Source organism: Serinus canaria, chromosome 1, assembly GCF_022539315.1.
Source record: "Serinus canaria isolate serCan28SL12 chromosome 1, serCan2020, whole genome shotgun sequence".
NCBI lineage: Eukaryota > Metazoa > Chordata > Aves > Passeriformes > Fringillidae > Serinus > Serinus canaria.
In genome coordinates this window covers 79,809,613-79,831,397 of record NC_066313.1, presented here as the reverse complement: position 1 = coordinate 79,831,397, position 21,785 = coordinate 79,809,613, and the positions used below count along the sequence as shown (strand labels likewise).

The following is a 21,785-nucleotide window of genomic DNA, read 5'->3' as shown; positions in this document are numbered from 1 at the left end:
CAGCTTTTGGCATTGTTCTCCACTGAGCAGTAGGATTTGTCCTCCATCTCTGAATCAGCCAAACTGGCTTTAAAACATGTGGTCTTTTATGCTCTTTTCTCCCTGCATGAATCCAGTCAAATGCAGCTGCTCTGGTTTCAGTCCCTGTCAGCCACACAGAAGTGTCAAAGCTGACAAGTATGTAGCAATGCTGGTGCAAATTTAAACACTATCAGGAAGTGAAAACAAACATATTCTTGGATGCTTCTATTAAGTGTGACATTGAGGCATCCAGTCAGTTCTTTTTCATGCATGCCCTATGATTTATGTGGAATGTTTTCCACATAATTTTCTTGGTCACCTTTTAGAGAACAGGTGAAATGACAAATAACCTGCAGAACTGCCTGGTCAGCTGTTTAGAGACTTGCATTTGGTGCTGCATCATGGTCACAACCTATGCTGTTTAAAAACAGCAGTGACTCACCACACCTCAACCTAGCACACTTAGGTGTAAGTCAGGAGGTTGTGACCCTGAAACACTGCACAGGGTGCATAATCCAGATATGCATCCAGAGCTCTTTTGTCCCAGAGCTGGTGAAAAGGATCTGCTGGGGCAGCTCAGGAGCTGAGAGAGAGACTTGCTATGGCCCTTCTTGTCTCTTCCTGTTTCTAAAAGACAGAAAATTACACACAGGCAACCTTGGTCCTTAATAGAGCTGCACAGGTGTGGCTCCTCGAGACAGCAAGCTTTAAGGAAACACATCACCTGAAGTACCTGCTCTGCAGCTCTTACCAGCCCTTGTTACTATTTAAAGCCTGGGTGACCATTTCCTGTACAGTAGGAGTTGAATATACAGTGTTCAGGAAGACTTTGAAGCTTGAATCTGAGTCTCTTGCCCACAATCTACTTTTTTGGGGGAGGAAAAATACAGGAACATCCATTTGAAAATCTAATTTGACACAAAATCCCTGCAAGAGCATGGTTGGGATTATATCCTGAGAGATGAATTTATTTAACCTAAGGGCAGCAGGAGAGGATTAGGTATTTTAATACCCTCCTTTCCCCTAATGACTGTACAGAGTGCTGACACTTCTTTGGCTTGGGGAAAATGACCTGTATACAGAAGTGATGAGTCTGTGAGGTGAATTTTTTTAAACACTTCCTACTGAAAACATAGTGGTTTTTTCATTTAACAAAAATATTTTTCAGGAGCCGTAATGGCACTCCTATGAAACCAGAGGCACTGTCACTCGAGTGGGACATGCAGGCTTATGAAGTGGTCTCATAAATAGGTCCCAAATTCTGCAATCTTCTCAAGGCAGAGGGGTGATGATTTTCAATGCTCTCACAAGTGAGACGATCTAACTACATGGAGAACACATATCAGTAAGAATTGTTGTGGTTTAACCTTTCAGAATGGCTAGGCACTTTGCTACTGCTCTTGAGATGCTAACTTTAGCTATCTAATTTTTAAAACATCCTTGTCAGTTGAGTTTTGCCTGGGAAATCTTGTATGACATGACAGACAAATCAATGCACAGATAATGAGGTAAAAAATTGCTGTAATTTAATGGGTGCTTATTTCTGAGAGGCCAATGCATTTCGGCATATTTCCAAATTAAGTGTGCAATTCTACATTTAATTATTTTTTCATTGTCATAATCCTTTCATTTTTGTGCAAAAGGTTAATTTTCATTAAAAACATAAGGCATGAACAGGATACCCTCTTGGGCTCAGTCCAGTTCTCTCAACAAGCAATATGTTTCCTATACAGACAATTGCTATTGAAAAATTGCTTTTTTAGCTATCATCATTTGCTTGAATTGTAAACCAGTAAGAAAATAAATTTTGATTCATTTATTTGGTATTTAATCCTGAATTATTCACTTGAGGGATAGATTATACAGATGACCCCTAATTTTTTTTAAACAGCCTTACTTAATTTCCATGGACAAGAGAGAAGTTTGAAAAAAACAATCACTAATGTCCCTTTTAGTTATACCAGTATAATTTAATCTTTAATCTCTTTATGACTGTAGTCATGTGAATGTGAAAAATTATCAATTTCTTTAAAGCTAGCTGTACTTTGACTTTGTTATTAGACTTTGTTATTTTCTTCATGACACCCACAGAATGGGAATGTCCCACAGCAGGGCTGCAGCCATGGCTTCCATATATTATTGTGAGGAGACAGCTGCTGTGGGACTGGAGTCAGAGTCTTGCGATGCTCTTCCACAGCTCTTCTTATTCTCCTCACTACAGCGTCAAACACGGGAGCAGTGTCAGCTGATAGAGGATTTGCCTCAGATGGATCTTGGGAGAGATTGAACAGCAGTGGAGGGTCATGATGGGTTACACCATCCCCAAAACATGGACAAATTCCTCTTCTGAAACAGGCCCCAGAGGCTTCTGGCTGAAATGCTGGAGTAGCATAATGAGCTTTCCATACGGTGCCACCTGTCACAGGAGAAGCACATTTGAACAGCTTAATGTCATTAGGAGCTGGGGGTGGTCCCTGAAAGGCTGGTTCATGTTTAAGTGATCTGTTTTGTTGTTGCAAGGGGAACAAATGTCACTGTTGTTGCCTACAGGGAAGAGGTGTTGTGAAAGCTGGCAGGGATTCAAGTGGTTTTTGTGGCTCATGGGTACACCTTGGCTCTGGATACCATGTGCAGTATATGGATGGTTAGCCCCACAGTTTCAGTACATCAGATGGAGTCTGCCACTTTCTTGTTCCCCTTTAAAACTTTTTATGCCTCTTGGAGGGGGGAAAATGGAGAACATAGTCCCCAGTTTCTGGGTGTATGTATTGATAGGCGGTTTGTCTTCTGGCCCTGTACATCTGAGTGAAGAAGTACATTTAGGCAGAAATTGACCACAGTTTATTTCTCTGCTCATGTTCCAGCACACTTCCAAAAAGGGTGGTAAGTGCAGGCCTTTAAAATCTGGAGTCTAGTTTTTAAGTTAACATGAAGAAGGCAAATAGCTCACAGCTTTAGAGCTTGTACTTCATCAAGCTCTTGTACTGACCATGGGATAAGCACAGGTTTGTAACTTGTGGTGAAAAAATGGTAAATTACTAGGACTACAGCTGAATGTAGTGCATCAGGATATTTAACTTCTCCCTTTCTTTTCCTTTTTCTCCTATTCCTTACCCCACATTTAGAAAGCACTACACTGAACTCAGAGGCAATGATGTTCCCAGCAAGAAGACAGCAATTAGACACTATGTCTGAAAAAGGAGACAAGAAGAAAGGGGACATTCACCACTTGGAGTCACTTCTGTGCTCAAAACATTAGAGAGCTGACAACTGCATTGTCCCTACATGGAATTTTCTTTTTGGTTCAATGAACTTTTCTTCCTTTCTTCTCTTGTGTCCAGAGCTGTTCTTTTTGTCTGGTGCCTGCAGCTTTATTCTTCAGGCTCTCTATTGTCATTACCCTAGAACAATATTTTGTGAATAAATAGAATTTTAAAACTTCTTAAAAGGCAAAGGGGAACAAATAATACATATTAAGGTTTAAGTAATATCTTAGAATAAAATATCCAGTTGCTGGCTAGCTGGCCAGCACTGTATTTCTTTATTTTCACTACACAGTTTCCACATCCTGCTTCTGATCTTTTTTGGAGGGATGCTGTCTCAATGGTTCTGAAAAGTTCAGGTGTAGGAAATGAAAGATAAATATTAGGTATATCCATTTCTGAAATTGTGAAAGAAAGGATAAAGAATTTTTTCTGAAAGAATAAGGGTGGTGGTGATATTGCCAATATAGGCAATATAGGTGGTAGGTTCAATCCCCAGATGGGTCATTTCCTCAAGGATTGGACTTGATGATCCTTATGGACCCTTTCCAGCTCAGAATATCATGGACCTGGAAATAAAGATGAAATCCTTCAACTTTCTGACAGCTTATGAGGGCAGACAGATACTCCTTAGGTCTGTTTGAGTATTTGCTTTGCTGCTGCATGTCCACTGCATCCTCAAGCGTATCCCTGTCTTGTTACCAAAAGAGTGGGTTTTTTTGTGACAGAAGTGCAAGCATCCCCTGTGATATTAATCCCATCCCCAGGGCATGGGATTTGCTTCTTATGTCTGTTGGTCAGGCAGCATAGATATTTCTTACAAGGAGTTAAACAAGCACTCCCTTTTTTCTGAGTATCTAGCTCTAGTTGGAGTGCTGGTATGATATTACTAAAGTAACCATTTATTATGTGAGATGGACACATGAACTTACCTAGATAAACATAGAAATTAGTGATCAGTGTTCAGAAAAACTGAATTAAGTAGTCATTCTTTTCCATAAATTATTGAGCAGAATTCTTTATAATCTATACACTATGGTAGTGAGTGTAGAGTGTCTGAGGAGAACTGCTCCGATTCTGCTAAATCTTAACATTCACTTTTCACAGCTGCAAATAATTACTGGAGTTGCAGAGTGGGAGACAGACAAATCCTTGTTAGTTCACTTAGAAGGACAGAGAGAGGCTGATTCTAATTAACCTGCATTGGTGAGCTGAGTAGACAGCTGGGTTACAGAAGGGTAAAAGAAAAAAAGAGAAGATAGACACCAGTTCTGTTAAAAGCAGTGGGGGCTTCACTCATCTCCAAGAGGCAAAGAGGGTTATACAGTTTACTACTGAAGTAGTTCTGACAGAATCTGAAGGGTTCCTGTGCATGTTAAGGCAGTGTGTTGATTTAATATATCCAAGGGAAAGGAAACCTGCTGCTTCAATCCAAACATGTCTCAAACCCACCTCGTAACAATCCATCAGTTTAATGAGCAGAAAGAAATGGACTGTCACTAATAAGACTTATGGTGCAGAGGTAAAGGAAAGGACTCTTTAACATAGAAACAAAGGATTCTTCTGGCTTCAGTGAAGGCCTTAAAGGATAGGTCCTGCCTGGGTGACATCAAGACACAATGGTTTGATATCTAGGTATCCAGGTCGCTCAAGAGACAGATGTTAATAAATAAGTAATGAAATAATGATGATAATAAATAAGTAAAGTGAGTGTGACATACTCGTAAATGAACTAAAGCAGCCTGGTCTGTCAGCCCAACCAGAAGAAACTGCAGGTACAGCAAAAAACAAAAATTTTTGGCCGGCTGAAAGCTGAGCTACATATTTGATTAGCTGGTGTTTTGCATCCAGAACATGGTATTATTTTTAGGCCCCTTGCTATAAACAGTTCAATGGGAAAAATTGTAGAAAGGCATGCATAAGAAATCTAAATGTGCACATGGTTTTATAGGAACATAAAATGCCACAAAATCCACCTTGGACCTGCATGTTGTATGCATAGGTACTTAAGTAGAACTTACATGGTTTAGAAAAACGAGCAATGTAATTTAGGCAAGGAAAACATCAGGAGAACCTGAAAAGCAATTCTTCAAATGCCCATTTGATTGGAGCATGAATTTACCCTCTCCCTAAGGAAGTGTGGCATGACTCTTCCAGCTAGAATATTGTCCAGGAATTGGGGCAGTCAGACACAGCTTTCTCTGCCGAGAAACATTCTGTGTTCACAAAAAATGGTGTGCATTACAGAGAAACAAAGAGAGATCCCTAAGAACATTAAGAGATTCTTGAAGCTCTACTTCTTAGGAAGCAAACCCCTTCATCTCAGGCGAGGCAGGACAACGAACAGTGAGGCCTTGCAGAAGAACTGAGAGGTTGAGAAAATGAATGAATTCCATACATGTATATGTGTATATACGTGTATCTGTACATTTTTACATTATATTCTCTTGGAAACTAGTGGATGTTATATCATTTCTGGCCTGCAGGAGGGGGATGTTGTCACGGACAGATTTTAGGAAAATCCTTTTGATGGGATTTTTCTCCTGAGAAGCTGAGAGGCCTCAGAAACGAAATATAAACAATAACTATCTGCTGCTGTGGAATGCAACAAGTGCATCTTTGATTGGTCTCATGTTGGTTGTTTTTAATTAATGGCCAATCACAGTCCAGCTGTCTCAGACTCTTTGGTCAGTCACAAGATTTTATTATCATTCCATTCCTTGCTAGTTTTCTGAAATCCTTCCTTCTATTCTTTTAGTATAGTTTTAATATATAAATTTCTTTTACTCTAATATATATTATAAAATAATAAATCAGACTTCTGAAACATGGAGTCAAGATTCTCATCTCTTCCCTCATCCTGAGACCCCTGTAAACACCACCACAGGATGTTTATACTCACTGTCCTTCTGGTGCCAGCGCACTGCATGCAGGAACACCCCGCAGTAGTGGAACAGGAACTCGTGCCTGGAGTGCTGCTCGGTCCCCTGCAGCAGAGGCAGCAAGGTATGCCCATCCATGACCCTGATGGAGAGCACCAGAGTCACCAAACAGCTTCAGAATTTAAAGTCTGCAGCTGAAGCATAAGCAGTACTCACTCTCTGTGCGCAGCATTAAGATTTCAAGTGTCATCACTAAACCAAGGTACTGCTCAGCTAATGAGCCCTGAGATTTTTAATTGGATGAATGTGTGGAGACCAGTAATTAGTAGTTACTAGAACTTTTGGCATTTACAGCTAGTTCACATATCCTGCCTGGGGAGATCAGACACCATTACTGTAATTTTCCTGGAAGTGATAACAACAGTGAAGGCACAGGTTTTAATTTTGCCACCCGAAACAGAAAGCACTGACAGCTCTGTGAGCTCCAGGCTTTGTAAAAATAATTAAAAAAAAAAGAAGCCACTTACTGAACTGCCTAGGAATTCAGTTACAATCTGGGTTGTAACTGGGTTTTCAGAAATTTACCAGTACTTCTATGCTTTTTGCTGAAATGGCTTAACCACCCCCACTTTCTCCATGTCCTTTAGAGAAGTCTGTTTTTTTCAGTCATGCTAGTGTCCCAAATCAACCAAATTGCTTTTCAGTGATAGGAGAACTGAGTTATCTACATGACCCTTCATAAAACATAGGGGTTTTTTCCTTTGCCTTTTTCACATAAGCAGACAAGATGGGGAAAGCTGTGCAGAATAAAAAACAACTAGAGAATATCCTGGTTCAGAAACAAAGAGAATTTAACATGTGGCTGTTAGGATGCATGACACAGTCAGCTTCTGTCTGAATAAAGAAAGAGAAGCAATATGATTTATGAAGCCACCTCTGTACCTGTCCTGAGGCACTTCCCGTCCAGCCAGTTGAACTACTGTAGGATAAATGTCCATAAGGCTTGTAGGTTCATCAATAACTGTCCCGGCAGGCAACACTCCTGGCCACCTAACTATACCTGGGACACGGATTCCTCCTTCCCAGCCTCCCATTCCTTTTCCACCTGTTATAGAAGGGGGAGAAGTATCAAAAAGATAAAAGAATAGAAGATAACAGATGTTTATTGTGCATGTATAGGAAAATGTTTTAAAATTTTCAGAGTATTTCATGCACCTTTAATGAAAACACACTAAATCCTGGAAAAGAGTAGATCATCATTCAGCAGTGGCTCTTCTCATTATTTGTATGTTTGTCTTATTTATCTGCTTGTTTTTAATATGCAGTTCCCAACAACGAGAGTGAGTTTTACAGATATTTATTAATTAAACTGTATTTTTAGTTTTGTCAGTTTGTCTCTCTGGGATAACCCCCCTTCTGCTGTATGTGGACATGAATAGTAATGTCTTTCTATTATTGATATCTAAATTGATATTGTATCCCCTCTTGCCTTCTCTCTAAGCAGGCATGATTTCATCATTGTCCTCTCATCCTGAACTCCCCAGTTACATTTCTCATTCCCCTCTGGACTCTCTTGTTACTAATACACTTACGTTCAGCTAGTGGAAGTGAATTCCTTAGATTAGTTTGTAAGCTATTCAAGTGAGCCTCTTTTGCATCTGTTACTGGCATGGAATCTTCATATCAAGAACTAAAGGCGAATTTTACAATTAGGACTGTGTGGGAGTGGATCCCAGCTGTATCAAACATTGCTTGTGTGGCTCATCACATGTGCATTGTGATGCTGAGCAAGGTCAATGTGCATATAACTCTTCTATATGAAACTTGTGATGGATGCAGCTTTCAGTCTTCATTATACAGTAAGTGCCAAGCTGCCCAAGATGTCACAGTAGCTTTTCAAGGCTTAGTAATCTGGAGGAAGTACATACAGGAGATTTCAGAGAGCTTTTGTCACTGTGTTGCAAACCAGCCATGGAGAGTCTACAAGAAACTTATAAAGGATGGGTGAGAAACTGGAGAACTATAGTAAGAAAAATAGGCATCACTATATCTTCCAGTGTTGACACAGATTATCAGTAGAGAGGAACCTTTTGAAATTCAACTCAGATAAATGAAGGCTCTGTATCTTGGGAAGAACAACCTCATGCCCCATTACAGGCTGGGGCTGACCTGCAGGAAAGCATCTCTGCAGAGAAGGATCTGGGTGTCCTGGTGAAGAGCAAGTGCTCCCTGAGCCAGCAGTGTGCCCCTGGGGCCAAGAAGAGCAAGGGTATCCTGGTGTGCATTAGGAAGAACATTGCCAGCAGGTTGAGGGAAGTGGTCCTGCCCCTCTAAGCCTCAGTCCTATAAAGAGCAGATGCCCTGACTTTGTTTCAGCCCTACAATCCAAGATTATAACCCCCTTAATATAGTTTATTAAATGTAGTATTTTTGTATATATTTTTTCTACCGCTCTTTTTTTTTAAGAGAAGTCTTATGCATGTGCAAACTACTAAAATTTTACCTTTATATATCCCATTCCATCCACCCAACTGAGAATTTCCTCTATGAGCCTCTAAGAATCCTCCATGATCAGATGCAAAATAAATGAATGTGGTATTCTTTAAGTCCTCTTTGTCAATAACATCCAGAAGCCTGCCTATAAACAAAGCAAAACATCAGCAGATGCAGATTTTTTAGGTCTTCAGTCCACATTCAGTGAAGACTGAGTCTTTCCATTTGCCAGTAAGAGCCCAAGAGAAAGCTGATGAATTTTTATAACAGTTGTTTCTGGTGTCTTTAAAAACAGGAAAAAAAATTGGAAAATAAATGAGTGATACTTTTATTCAAGCCACTCAAAATACTCTGTCAGCTTTGTTCTGTAGATTCTGCATCAAGAATTGTCTTCACTATGTAGCCTCAAACATCTTGAAAAGCTTAAATAATAGTGCTGCTCTGATTACTAACCACGGAAAACTGCTGTGTCTCACCAGGAACCAAACAAGGACTCTGAGACTAGGCTGCACACTATCAACCAAAATAATTTCCTGATGTAAGCAATAAAAACTTCATAGACTGTAATTAAACCTAACTTCATAAGGAATGTTTTCTGTACTGATATCATCAAATGTTTATATAGAATGTGATTTTTCTTCAATTAATTGTCTTCATCATCTTCTGCATCAAATATATTTGCCAAGAGCAGCTTCCATACCTACAGAAGCAGCAGCAAAAGCTGAACTGCAAAAGAAAAAAGCACAAGCCAATGATCACCACTTTTGTTCAATTTCCTTTCCTTTCCTTTTTTTTTTTTTTTCTCAATAAAAACGCATAAGCACACAAAACAACCATCATATAATGTCATATTCAGCAGTGATTCTCTACATCTTCAAAGACCAGAGCTGGAGAAATATCATACATTTTGATTAACAACATGATCAGGGACACATTTGGTTATGTGACTGCATTTAACACTTCAGAGTAGAAGCATGTAATTAAAAAAAAAGATAATGAACAAATCCTTACAAGGAAAGTTAAAGCTTTTATCTTAAGAAACTAAAAAAGGTGCATTGTATGGTTGTGGTATGGCAAGCTCTGAAATCAACTAGGTAACCAAGGGGAGTTCACTGATTTTTACATATGCCAAAAGGGAGTTCGGTGATCCCCCCTTTAATGCCTTTTCCACATCCATGTGAATGAAGAATTTTCTTCAAGACCAGCACTTACCCACCATCCAGTCCATCTCCTCTACATTATCTCCATACAAGCCATGCCTGCTTCTTCCCTGAAACTTCTCTGTGGTAATGAGAGGGGTGTGAACATGTAAAAGGGAAACAAAGAGAAGAAATGGTCTGTGCTTGTTTCTGAAATGAAAGAAAACAGCAGTCATTTCTCTTTAAACTGTCACTCAACCCAAAATATAACAGTGGTATTGCAGTAAGTCTCTCAATTTATATTTATATTGTTGAGATCTAAACAATTTTTATTTTGACATCTTTTTGGCTTTGAGGTTTTGGGAAGCAGAGGGGATTAAAACATACCCCTCAGAGATTTTTTTTCTATGTTAAGACCAAAACAGTAATGGGTCATTTCTTTTTCCAGTTCCAAATTAGACATGCAAAACATTAAACAACTAGAAGAGGTCATAGCCAAAAGACTGACACATTCCTAGAAGCAAGGAGACCAGGACTCACTTGCCAAAACTTGAACATGGATGTGCATCATGAGCACCTGAGGTGTCCTCATGGAAGAGGAAGATATCACCCACAGTGAAACTGTATTGCTTCAACATCAAGCCAGGCAGGACATCCTGGGAACTTGAGATTACCTATGCTCAAAGTTTTAGAGAAGGAATTTATATTACTTCACATTTCCTTTAAAAAACAAACACACAGTCCCTAAATCCTGACAGAAATATGGATATGCTCAGGTTTAGCACACAAATACTTTTAAAGACAGCAGTTTTTTCAATTCCAATTGAGATTACGGATAAAAAATGAAGGACACATTTGGGGAAAAAAATAAACAAATCCCACAAAACTAAAAAAAACTCACTATCACTCTTCTGTTTATAAAACATTAACTTCATATGACACTTTGTATGACATTCATCACCCTGAGATCACTTTTCTGTTCCTACTGGCAGAAGGCACAGTATTTGGCCAGGACCCCTTTGACTGTTCCCCCCCAGTCTGCTCCTCACCTCTGCTGATTACCTTTCAATGAATGTAATTGCCTCCTTCAACATATTCGAAGTAGTTTTTTGTAGATTCATTGGTTGTTCAGTGATATCATGGTTTCTCATAAGGATGCAGTTCCAGTGCTTGGTGAAACCATAGCTGGAGAACCAGGAGATGAAATGAAGGAGACCACAGATGGCCAGACAGATGATTATTTTCCATTTTACTGGGAATAAATTGGCAAGTTTTCCAATCACGAGAGTAAATACTGCAAGGGTGATCATCTGAGTGTAAAACCAATATGTATCTTGCAAAGACTTGGCCAATTCAGGGTCATCTGAGCCTTGACACTCATTGAGAAGGGTAAAAGGCATGCCATAAAAATAATCAAAACCATGATTTAAAGGATGGTGGCAGTGATCATGGCGGGTATTGCAGTTCACACCCATATGCCACTTGCCTAGAAATAAAAAGCAAAGATCTCAAATCCTGTATTTCTCTGTTAAGGTGCAGCCAAGGGAGGAGCTGGTTTGGAATGGGGACAAACTCAGGGAGCAGTAGTGCAGTGACAGACATTGATGAGGTCCCCTCCCAGCCATCTTTTCTCAAGGCTGAACAGCCCATCTCCCTCAGCCTTTCCTCATAAGAGAGATACTTCAGCCCCCTAATTATCTTCATTATTGATGAATAAGTTAAACAATAGTGGGCTTAGTGCTTAGGGACACCACTGTTGACAACTTTTCCCTGTGCCACTGATTACAGCACTCTGGGATCAGCTGTTCAGCCAGCTCTCAACCCACTTCCCTGTCCACTCATCCAGCCCACACTTTCAGAGTTTGCCTATGAGGATGTTGTGAGAGACAGTTTTAAAAACCTTGCTGAAATCAGCTTTAAAAACCTTGCTGTATCATTAAGACCACAGTGCTGAAATTGATATAATTAGGACCACTGTGGTGTCTCGGTGACAACTGGCAGATGACATTTTTCTGCTCTAATACATCAGTAAATATCTCTGCTGGTTCATCCTAAAGCAATCTGTACTGGGGAAACAAGATACTTTCCTTTGAAATTACTTTCCTTTGCAGTGTGTATTTATGTATTACATACACCTCATTTTGGATTTACCAGATATGCTGTACTCACATTGGACTTATGGAAAGTGTTCTGAAAACCCTGCTGATTTTGAAAGTTATGCATAAAAGAAAATCTAGTTTAACATTTTGACCAAAAAATGTATTTACAGAATTAACCTAATTAGAATAACAAAAAATGAAAAGGCAACAACTTGGTTTCATACCTACAAGTGCTGTAGAATAACCTTGCTGGTAGAGTATTCTGGCAAAAGTCGTTTCATTTGGTGGGAGTCCCCCTGAACCACCATTCCAGAAGAGAACCTGCTGTTGAGTGCTGGATGCCATGCCTGGAGAGGAATAACAGTCTTTGGAATAAAACAAGCCAGACTTCAGATTTCCAGTCTTCTCAGATTGTGCTTTCTAATGAATGGGACACAGCTGCCTAAGCCTAGTGCCTTTTTATAAGCATTTCCTATGCCCTAGGATATTCTGCTGACCTCCAAAATGATGTCTTTTCCAAGTTCCATGTCATCCTATGCTTGTCCAGTGCAGATGCCTCAGCTATGCTGGACTGTCTACAAATGACAGGAAGACACCTACATCTGGACATTAGGCAACTTCTTACAACCAAAGTTCTATCAAAATACAATGTAAACCAAAAAAAAAAAGAAAAAAGAAAAAAAAACCAGCAAAAAAAACCCAAAAAACAAATAAGTTTTATCAGAAGCTGCACTGATTATTCCTGCTATATGCAGTGGCTAAAGTCTTCTGTCATAAATTTATATGGCTGAAGTAAATCTGTTTTAAGACACAATTGCTGAGAATGATTCCAGAGCCTGACATATTTCACTGGAAAACGTTTTCCTGGATATTAAAAATATTACATTAAATATAATCCTAGTGCCACTGAACATACAACATCACACAATCTTCTTCTTTCTTTTTCTACCTCTGGGTGCTATGTAGTGTCTGGATTTTTGCCCATTTCTGTGTCATTTAGCCACACATACTATGTTTTATATGAGGATTTTCCCATAGAAATCAATCATTAGTGATCTCTAACTTTTTCCCATTTCACTGAGACTCAAAATCCCAAGATTAACTGTTCCTTAACATGGTTTATTTAAGGGGATTTTTAATACCAACACTGACTAGACTAACTGCAGCAAACCATTGGAGGGAGGCCCAACCTGATCTGATGGGGTATCTGCCAGTCAGGAAAGCAGCTCTGCTTGGAGTACAGACAGCTGCTGCAGCAATGTGCTGAGTAAGTCTCACTCCATCCTTTGCCAGGCTGTCAATGTTAGGGGTCCTAAAGAGAAAAGTCCCATCTCTGATGAAAACATATTACACAGAAATTCATAGCATACCGCTCGTCCTAATTTTGTTGAGCATATCACCATCAAATTTACAAAAATTTGTTTACCTAGAACTCAGCTAGAAAGGTTCTGTGTCTTATATGTATTTTTGAGATACCTTGACTCCTTAGAAATGAGGATTTCATGGGTATATGTGCTTTTATTAATAACTAAAAAAAAGAAAAGGTGTGGGGGGAGAAAAAAATCCCATGCAGCATAGGGAACAAAAGTCTGTGCACAACACAACATCCAAGGAAATAACAGGCTAGAACAAGGACACATCATTCTCTCAATAAATCTATATACAGATTGATAACTGCACTAGGGATAAATATATTGCATAGACTGACGTGTCATTTCATAACAAGTCTACTAGAGTTGTTAACTGATAATAAATTCTAATCTCATTCCTTCATATTTCCACCCTGGAATTATGGGAATTTATGTATTATACTCATGCCTGACAAGTACAGTGCATAGACACATTTACAAAGTTCTAAGTCCTAGAAAGTTTCTCAAGCATGCCTGTATAATTATGACTCCAGCAGGAATTACTGTAGAACATGCATTTTGTCCATAGTTTGAAAAGAAATGTATCTAGATAAATGAATAAATTAATAATGAATTTTAATGATAAGTTGCCGCGCTGCTGCATTGAGTGCACTCTACTCCCCTGAGAGCGGGGGGGAGGCGGCGCCGGCTAGCTGGGAGCACAGCAGCAGCTAGCAGCTGGGGGCACTGCCTTAATGTGCCGGGGCGTCAGGCAGCGCCTTCGACAGGGCAGCAATGTTGAGAGAAGCAGCAAAAGTGGAGAAGCTTAAGAGAAAAGAGGACCTAGACTCGGCTGGTGCAATCCAGAGATTTTATTCTCTCCAGGGGATCCAGGCTAGAAAAGGCGAAGAGCAACGAATAACAGCAGTATATAAAGGGGGTGGAACATAGGTATTGATACAGTACAAGAACCAATGGGGGAAAACTGAGGAGGGGAATTGAATATAACTGACATGGACAAGAACTAATGGTGCATGAGTCAGGGAGGGGCTCAGAGCTCTTGCCCAATCACCCTCGGGAAAAGGGGGAAGTTTCTGGAAGGATGGGTGGGGTTTCAGGAGATGGACAGGGCTCTGGAGGAGGGGAAAATGTAACAAGTGGGGTGGTTGCTAAGGGAATGGGGGTGGAGACAAGGGCTTGGCAGCCTTCCCAGAACAGGAGGGAACCAACTCAGGGAGAGGGGGAAACCAGGGCTGAACCATCAACATAGGCTTAGGGATGCAAAATGGGGAGAACATTATAAAATGGGGAGAACAACACCAACGGGGAAAACAATACAAATGGAAACTGAACCCACACCACAACAATAAGTATCATCAGTAGGTTTTTTTAAATGAAGTTCACCAGGAAGGGAGAATTTACTTCATACCTTATTGTATCATTGCCATAGCAACCCACATCTCCAATACCAAGGTCATCAGCCAGTATCAGTAAAAAGTTAGGTTTTGAAGGATTTGATACACAGGTTCTTGGAAACAGGCATAAAATTAGCCAAATGTTTAAGTATCTCCTAAAAGCAAAAGTAAAGAGGTAACATTACAAAAAAGCAGTTATAAGTTTTACAATAGACTTTAAACTACTATTCCTAAAGATTTATGGGGACTCAGTATAGCTATAAACAGCAATCAAAGAATGCCAGCAGATGGAGCTCCTGCATATGCCTAGAAATCCTTGAGTTTTATAATATTAGTATAATTTTCTGGGGTTATTATTATTCTTACTTTTATTATTTCACACAGGAATTTTGTGCCTGAATTTCTTTATTGACATTTGCACTAATCTCTGCAGATGTTCTCAGCAGAATGAGTGGTTGGATAATTACAAGTGTCCCAAGGCACGCCCTGTATGGAGCTGCAGGATTCTCCTGCCAAGGGCTCCTGGAATGAGTGGGACAGGAGCACAAAGGTGATTGGACTGGTCATTATGGCATTTGATTGTGGCATTTACTGCACCCCCTGCTACACACAGTGTCTGGAAAGTGCTCCTTAAGCCCTGGGGCCAGCTGCAAAATCAAGGTGCAGCAACAGGCTTAAACTTGATTATCTTCTAGGAGACCCTAAGAATATCTCTGCACATTTTAGTTGCTCAAAGTGTTTGCCATTGGAAGCTTACAGATGCTCACCTGAAGTAAAATGCGTGTGCTAGAGCACATCATCTGACTGCTAGTTCATTAGAGACACTACATTAGTTCATTAGTAGATACTACAATATGATCAATATGTAGTGAGTGTACTATACCATACACTACTTACTCCTAAACCTCCATGTCTTATTAAAAGTTGGCTAATAGGTTTTGGAATACCAACAGAGCCAAACCTGTATTAGCTACTATGGGGGTGGTGGTAGCAGGGAAAATGAAAGGTTATCTGCTGATGTTTCCTTGAGCACAACACCTAAAGTCCAGGAAAGGGCTTCAGGGAATGTCTTTCTTACCGTTGTTTTTCCTGGTAAACTTCATAGCTTTCCATTTTGTGAAACAGGTACGTAGTCAGTTATACAAATTCTGATGAAAAAGGAAAAGAAAGAAATCCAAACCCAGGACTTCTGTTGATTTTGCATGCAGTTTTGTAAAGTCTGGTCTGTTTACAATTGCTGCTAACTCCAGGGGGACTTGTGAGAATTTGGAAAGAAGGCAAAATGTTAATGGCTTTTACAAAGTGCTAGAGGTGCCTATTACTCAATACATGCACAGAACTGTTGAAGTTCACTGAAAGGAATGCTTTCATCATTTTACAAATGAGGTAAAACTCTTATCTTAGTTTTTCTTAACCTCAGATCAACTAAAGGAAAAAGAATCTAACCTTTACTGTGAGCTTAGAAACTACAAAAAATATATCAAATAAAAACCATCCTGGAAACTAATGTTGTCACTTTCATTCTTAGGAAGGGGGCTGTATTGTTCTTTGGTTTAGATGCTATGTAGTACATTCAAGACAGGGTTTCTATCTGAATTGTTACTAAAAACTTCTAGAAACTAGAAGTTACTTGAAACATAAATACCTTTATGATTATTTCCTTAAAGGACTCCAAACCTTAATGCCATTTGTAAATTTTACAAGCCAGTTTTTCTACCTGCCAACTCTATGAAGTTAACCTGGACTTTAAAAATCTAGAAATAATCTATTTGTTAAATATTTATTTTTGTCTGGCAAAGCAGATTTTATGAGTGGAAGTGATTTTCTCTGCTTACTGAAATAGAGTCACTTTGGAAAAAAGAATGGCTTGGGAAAGTACTTCTTTTCCTTGTGAACAACCTAAGTGATCTACAGATAATGTGACCCTGGAATTGTGCAAAGAGCCCAGCAGAAGTGCATGGTAAACTGCTCCAGTGGAGACTGGCATGTGCTCAGCTTTGTGGTGTACATTGAGCTAAATTAGAGATGCCATTCATTCCATCACTGAGAAGAGAGAAAAAAATTTGAACTATCCCACCCATGCAATATCCCTGCTTTTCCACACTTCTTGCTATTTCAAAACAGCTCAAGAACAAAAATGTTGTTGGCTGTACCAAGGAACAGATTGAAAGTAATAAGTACATTTACTTTCTATATCAACTCAAGACACATTTGTAAACACAGAGTCACTTCTAAATGCAGAGAACTGAAAAGTTCTATCTTGACTAATGAAAGACTTGGGTTTTTTCCTCCAAAAATAAAAATACAGCATTTTCTGAGAGCTTTTTTTCTGCTTTTTAGTACACAAGAGTTCACCTGGAATGTCTGAGGAATACTAAACTGGCCAGAGCAGAGTAAATCCTGCCTTATCCAGTTCAGAGGATGAGCCATACAACAACAACAACAACAACAAAAAAAAAGCAGATATTGTTATTCTGACCAGAAAAACAGTAATAAAAGAGTCAGAACTTGGGGTGCCTTGATGATTTTTCCAAGCAACATCTAGATTCTTCTTTGGCTGTGGCTGAGACAATAAAAGAAATAACAAACCTGAAAAAATGCCAAAACCCACTACCACAAAAACAAATAAACAAATCCCCCAGCCAAACAAAAAGAAGCCCCTCAATCAAACAACAAAACCCACACGAACAACAACAAAGCAACAAAATACCCAAAAAACTTGATCGCTGTTAGGTATGGAATTTTCTACAGTGTTGTTGTTTCCCTTTGCTGTTGGCAGAATCCCACAAGGCAGAACTGAAAGCTCATCCTCCCTGCCCAGAGCATGGGTCAGAGATTGATGGGCAGGCAGCAAAGCTTCTCTGACTCAGTGCAGTGGCTGCTTGAAGCAAGACTTTACTGTGAATGCAGGTGCCAGGACCCCACTATCAAAAAAGTAGGCTGTATCAACATGAAGAACAGGACTTGCTCCTAGGATCTCAAATCTTTTTGTGATGGCAGTGAGGTGGTGTTTCACTGTCACAGCCTGCAGGCAGCTCCCCCAGGCCCCAGGGAGCTGGGGCAATGATGAGGCAAGTGCCTGAAGCCATTAATCTGTGACAACAAAGGATGACTGATGGCTCTGGTCATCACCTACAATAGCAACACCTTCATGGTGCATTAACAACAGGCAGAGCTCTGCCTTCCCACTCACTGTCAGGCAGCATTATATTTAAGGAGCTTGTGGTACAGGATTAAGCCAAAATTATTACAGTGAAACACCTCAGTCTACACCAAGTAGCTGAGGATCAGCCCCTGTGAGCTGTAGTGGAGCAAAAGAACCAGACAGACCTGAACATCTAAGAAATCCCCTGACTTCACTAAGGGTGTTGTTCAGCTTTCCAAGCTCTCACAACAGCTCTGCTGTCTCCTGCTTTCTCCCCACAGGTTCTTGCATCACAGCCAGCTGGTCACAGCAGGCACATCAGTGTAGACAGAAACTTATGTAGAGTACCTCAGAAAAACCAGAAATTTGAACTGAGTGCTAGTGGTATTGAAAAGATCTAAGGACCATTGGATGTGGCACCATCTGATTTACTGTAAGACATTTTAGGAGCACTTCTCTTACTGAAGGACTACAAGAATGACCACACATACTAAAAAAACAACCGCAATTTAAATATGCATATTCACATTTCTCTGTTAGGGCTTGATTCCTTCTGAAAGCAAAGTTCTCACTGACAGCACTAGGATGTGATGAACCCACTGCTGGGCCCTAGGGCTTGTCCAGTTTCCTTAGCTATTAAATGAGAAAACCCAACATGATTTATAAATCTAACAGCAGCCTCTAAAAATCAGCAATCTCTTACAGAAATCCAATAACACATCAGACAGTAATTCCCTCTGTAAGCCAGTAAGCCACAATAAAATGATCATCAGGACTAATAGAAAAGGCCAGCCCCTTTTAGCAATGTGGAAAACAAACCCTCTTGTCAGTTATTCTTGTTCCGAAATCCCTCTTGCTCCTGGATGTGCTGAGCAGCCCTGATTCTCTAAAAGGTGTGGGGGTGAAAGTGGGCAGGAGCTGCCTCCTGCTCTTCTTGTTCTCCCTTCCCCCTCTCTCCCGCATGGACACACTGGGATCCCTGCCAGCAGCAGCCAGTAAACTGGAACAGCAATCAAATGAGAACAGCTATGCAGGTTTTACATGAATTCCAGGCAAAGTACAAAGTCCTTCTTGTTCAAATACTAGCACAGCATGGCTACTGCCTCTTCTCCATTTCCTATCCAGTTAATTCTGAGAACATTTGTACAAAGTCTGCCACTGCTCTATTCCAGTGCTTCAGAAGAGGTGATATAATAACAAAATATGCTGCAAATGGTTTTGTTTCTCCCACACAGCTTTTCCAGCCTTCCAGATGAGATAAAAGGACTGGCTTGGCCTCCTTTTCTTCTATGAAGTTGTTTTTTCTGTTTTCATTGCGTTTACTAGAAAGGCAGGCATACCTGCACTGAAGATGTGTTTATTTCTGGTGTTTACTATCCATCCCCTTCTTTCAGATCTTAGCTCTGCTGTAATACATTTTACAATTCAGAGGCTCTTGAGCAATTACTTGGAGTAGCCTTATTTATTTGCTGACATTTTGCCTCTCTGTGCTACTTGAATACAGCAATTTAAGACTGGGTTCTAGAGAAGAGAGTAGGAGTCGGTGAGATGGAAAGATGAAGCAGCTGAAACTATCAGAGTCATATAATCTAGTGGCAGGAATAACCAGGGTTGGAGACAGTTTTTTATTTTTTTACCTCCTTGCATTTATGACTATGCACAGTTATTTTTATGTTGTGACATTTGGCTACTGTTATTCACATCTATTTGACTTTAATACTTATTTTGTATGACTGCTTAACAGCTTGTGATGGTTCTGGTGCAGACTTGAAAAAATTATATTTCTCAAAAATTACATCATGCTTTGAGAATGGCAGATCTTTGAAAACTGCCAATAATATGAGTATTAACTTTCACTGCCTTTCATCCAAATTATGACTAAACTTTTCTTTTACTATTTGCATCTTTCACACCATGTATTCACTACTGAAGATGGGCCCATACTGCTGCTGGCATGACTTAAAAATGCAAACTGAAACAAACTGCACTACCCCTGCCACCCCCACCACCCTCCCCCACCCAAAAAAAAAAAAAATCCCACAATGTCACATTTTTCCCTGCTAGCAAAACTCTATCTGGAAGCAAAGACCTCACATTCTGTTTCTCATCACTAGGTTACTGACCTAATACAGAGTTAACAGCCATGATTACTTATTGTCTTCCACAGAAGTAAATTTTAAACACTTTTTCTAAAAAAAAAAAAAAGTAAATAAGTAACACCAAAGCAGAAGGGAGATGATTTTTATCCCTGCAGCTTGAGCCAAGCAGTATTTCCTCCTCTTCAACTAACCAATTTTTCATTGCACCTGAGCACAAAACGCTGCTGTTTACCCCCTGCTGTAAACAGGCAACAAATTCTCTGCCAGGAAAAACTTTTTTTTTTGAGCCACTGTGTGTTTTACACTGTTGTTTCTTTTCTGACTTTTTACACATTTTTAAGTACTAAAATCAAACACTAGCATTCATTTAGCTCCTTCTCATTTTGACAAGCTTTCTCAGTGAACATAAATACTGATATGACACACATAAAATTCCATAAGATCACTTCTATCTCAGACATTGGGGAAAAAACAAATCTATTTGCCAGTCTTGTACCACTTAGGAGTAGCAGGGAATTACAGGGGCACAGTGAGTCCTTTCAGAGCACTAATACATTTAGGTAGAGTTGCAGGGGGAAGGTTTCTAAAAAGACCTTGGAAATAAGCACTCTATGACAGCCCCTTTGAGTCACTCAGGCATTCTTCCCTCCAAGATGGGGACAAGAGGAATGCTCTCCACCCCTGTCTGTCTCATATTTAAAAGAAAAAAAAGGTGCAAATTATGAAATCTGCTTTTACCTATGTCTTCAGCCCCATCCCAGCACTTTATTTTCTCATGGACTTAAATGCTGTATATTTGCTGATACCTGTGGTGATCCTGCTTGTGGATTAAGACAGGGTCAAGGACAAATTCCAGCTCAGGTAACATACTGCTTACTCTTTCAGCACCATATTCTAAGTTGCTATGTAGCAGTATTGTGCACTATAAAATAACCATGCTTAGAGCTCCAACTGATTATTTTTCAGCAATCCATGGAGAAAGACTGTATGTTCAGTTACTAAACACCAGTGAACTTTGAAAGCAACAGGGAAAGAAAGAGTATAAAACATACATATGATACATGCATTTGTAAACCTTTTCAAAATTCCCTAGAATGATATTTTTGGAAATTATGACAGAGGCACAGCCAGAGACTTCCACTCAAGAAACAGATCTCATTGCTTAATAACATGAAAACATTCAAAGAAAAAAAAAATTGGCAGCTAGTATTACTGAGGGATTGTACAACATCTGCTTAATGAATCAGATAAGTGCAAAACATCAGAAAAATACAGGCAACTATTATGTAACTTCTGTTTACAAGAGTCAATATGGACTTACACAATAACTGAGAGCCTTATTAACAATGGCTCACAGAGGTTTATTAACAATGATCTGGAGCACAGATCAGAAGCCATTGGCACAGGCAATCAGATGCTGAAGAAACCCTACTAAACTGTAAAAATTGCTGCTTATGCTTTCCTTATAAGTATGTTCCAAGTTGACACTGCTGTGTTCAATGTGCATCTAGAGAATGGCAGCATTATAAACTGTTTATAGCACCCTTCTATTCAAGAAATCTGCTCCTTCAAGATTTCACAGGGAAGCTGCAGCTGTGCAAGACCCTTACACCTTAGACTACCTCTGTGAGGGCTTGTACAGAGGAAAAGAGAATTTTAGTTCTGTGGCACTCACAGTCAAGGTAGGATCAAAAAAAAGGGTGGAGGGAAATAATGACATAGTTTTTAATGCAGTTTAATTTCCTAAATGATGGTAAAGAAAGGAACAACAAAAACTTAAAGCAAATGAAGCATCAGGAAAACTGATTCATTTGAGTCCAGGGTTCCTGGGAAAAAAACCCAGGAGGCTCAATGCAAACAGCACAATTTTAATTTGTCCA

At 39.7% G+C, this 21,785-nt stretch overlaps 1 protein-coding gene across 5 annotated transcripts; it reads right to left on the bottom strand.

Moving 5' to 3' along the window:
- Window positions 1-1,525: 1,525 nt before the first annotated feature.
- On the bottom strand, window positions 1,526-18,757 carry LOC103812625 (arylsulfatase D-like). 5 transcript variants are annotated; one of them, XM_030235051.2, is made up of 11 exons: window positions 18,626-18,754; window positions 15,740-15,809; window positions 14,676-14,816; window positions 13,088-13,209; window positions 12,122-12,244; window positions 10,861-11,284; window positions 9,872-10,008; window positions 8,670-8,804; window positions 7,109-7,271; window positions 6,187-6,308; window positions 1,526-2,437 (listed from the first exon to the last, which is right to left on the bottom strand). In XM_030235051.2, exons 2-11 carry the CDS (start codon window positions 15,772-15,774, stop codon window positions 2,079-2,081), a joined length of 1,761 nt encoding a protein of 586 aa, XP_030090911.2. In that variant the 5' UTR covers window positions 15,775-15,809; window positions 18,626-18,754; the 3' UTR covers window positions 1,526-2,078. The 5 variants fall into 5 exon arrangements, with proteins under 5 accessions (XP_030090911.2, XP_030090913.2, XP_030090912.2 ...); XM_030235053.2 differs by having other exon boundaries at window positions 10,861-11,050; window positions 18,626-18,753; XM_030235052.2 differs by lacking the exon at window positions 18,626-18,754 and adding an exon at window positions 17,372-17,610.
- Window positions 18,758-21,785: the final 3,028 nt, after the last annotated feature.

Bases quoted from the DNA above. Each gene is read 5' to 3' on its own strand.
- LOC103812625 (XM_030235051.2), bottom strand. From the start codon at position 15,774: ATGGAAAGCTATGAAGTTTACCAGGAAAAACAACG. The intron at 6,309-7,108 runs GTACAGAGGTGG...GCTCTCCATCAG, and splicing joins CGGGAAGTGCCTCAGGACAG to GGTCATGGATGGGCATACCT. The intron at 2,438-6,186 runs GTGAGTATAAAC...CTCCTGTGACAG, and splicing joins GCGCTGGCACCAGAAGGACA to GTGGCACCGTATGGAAAGCT.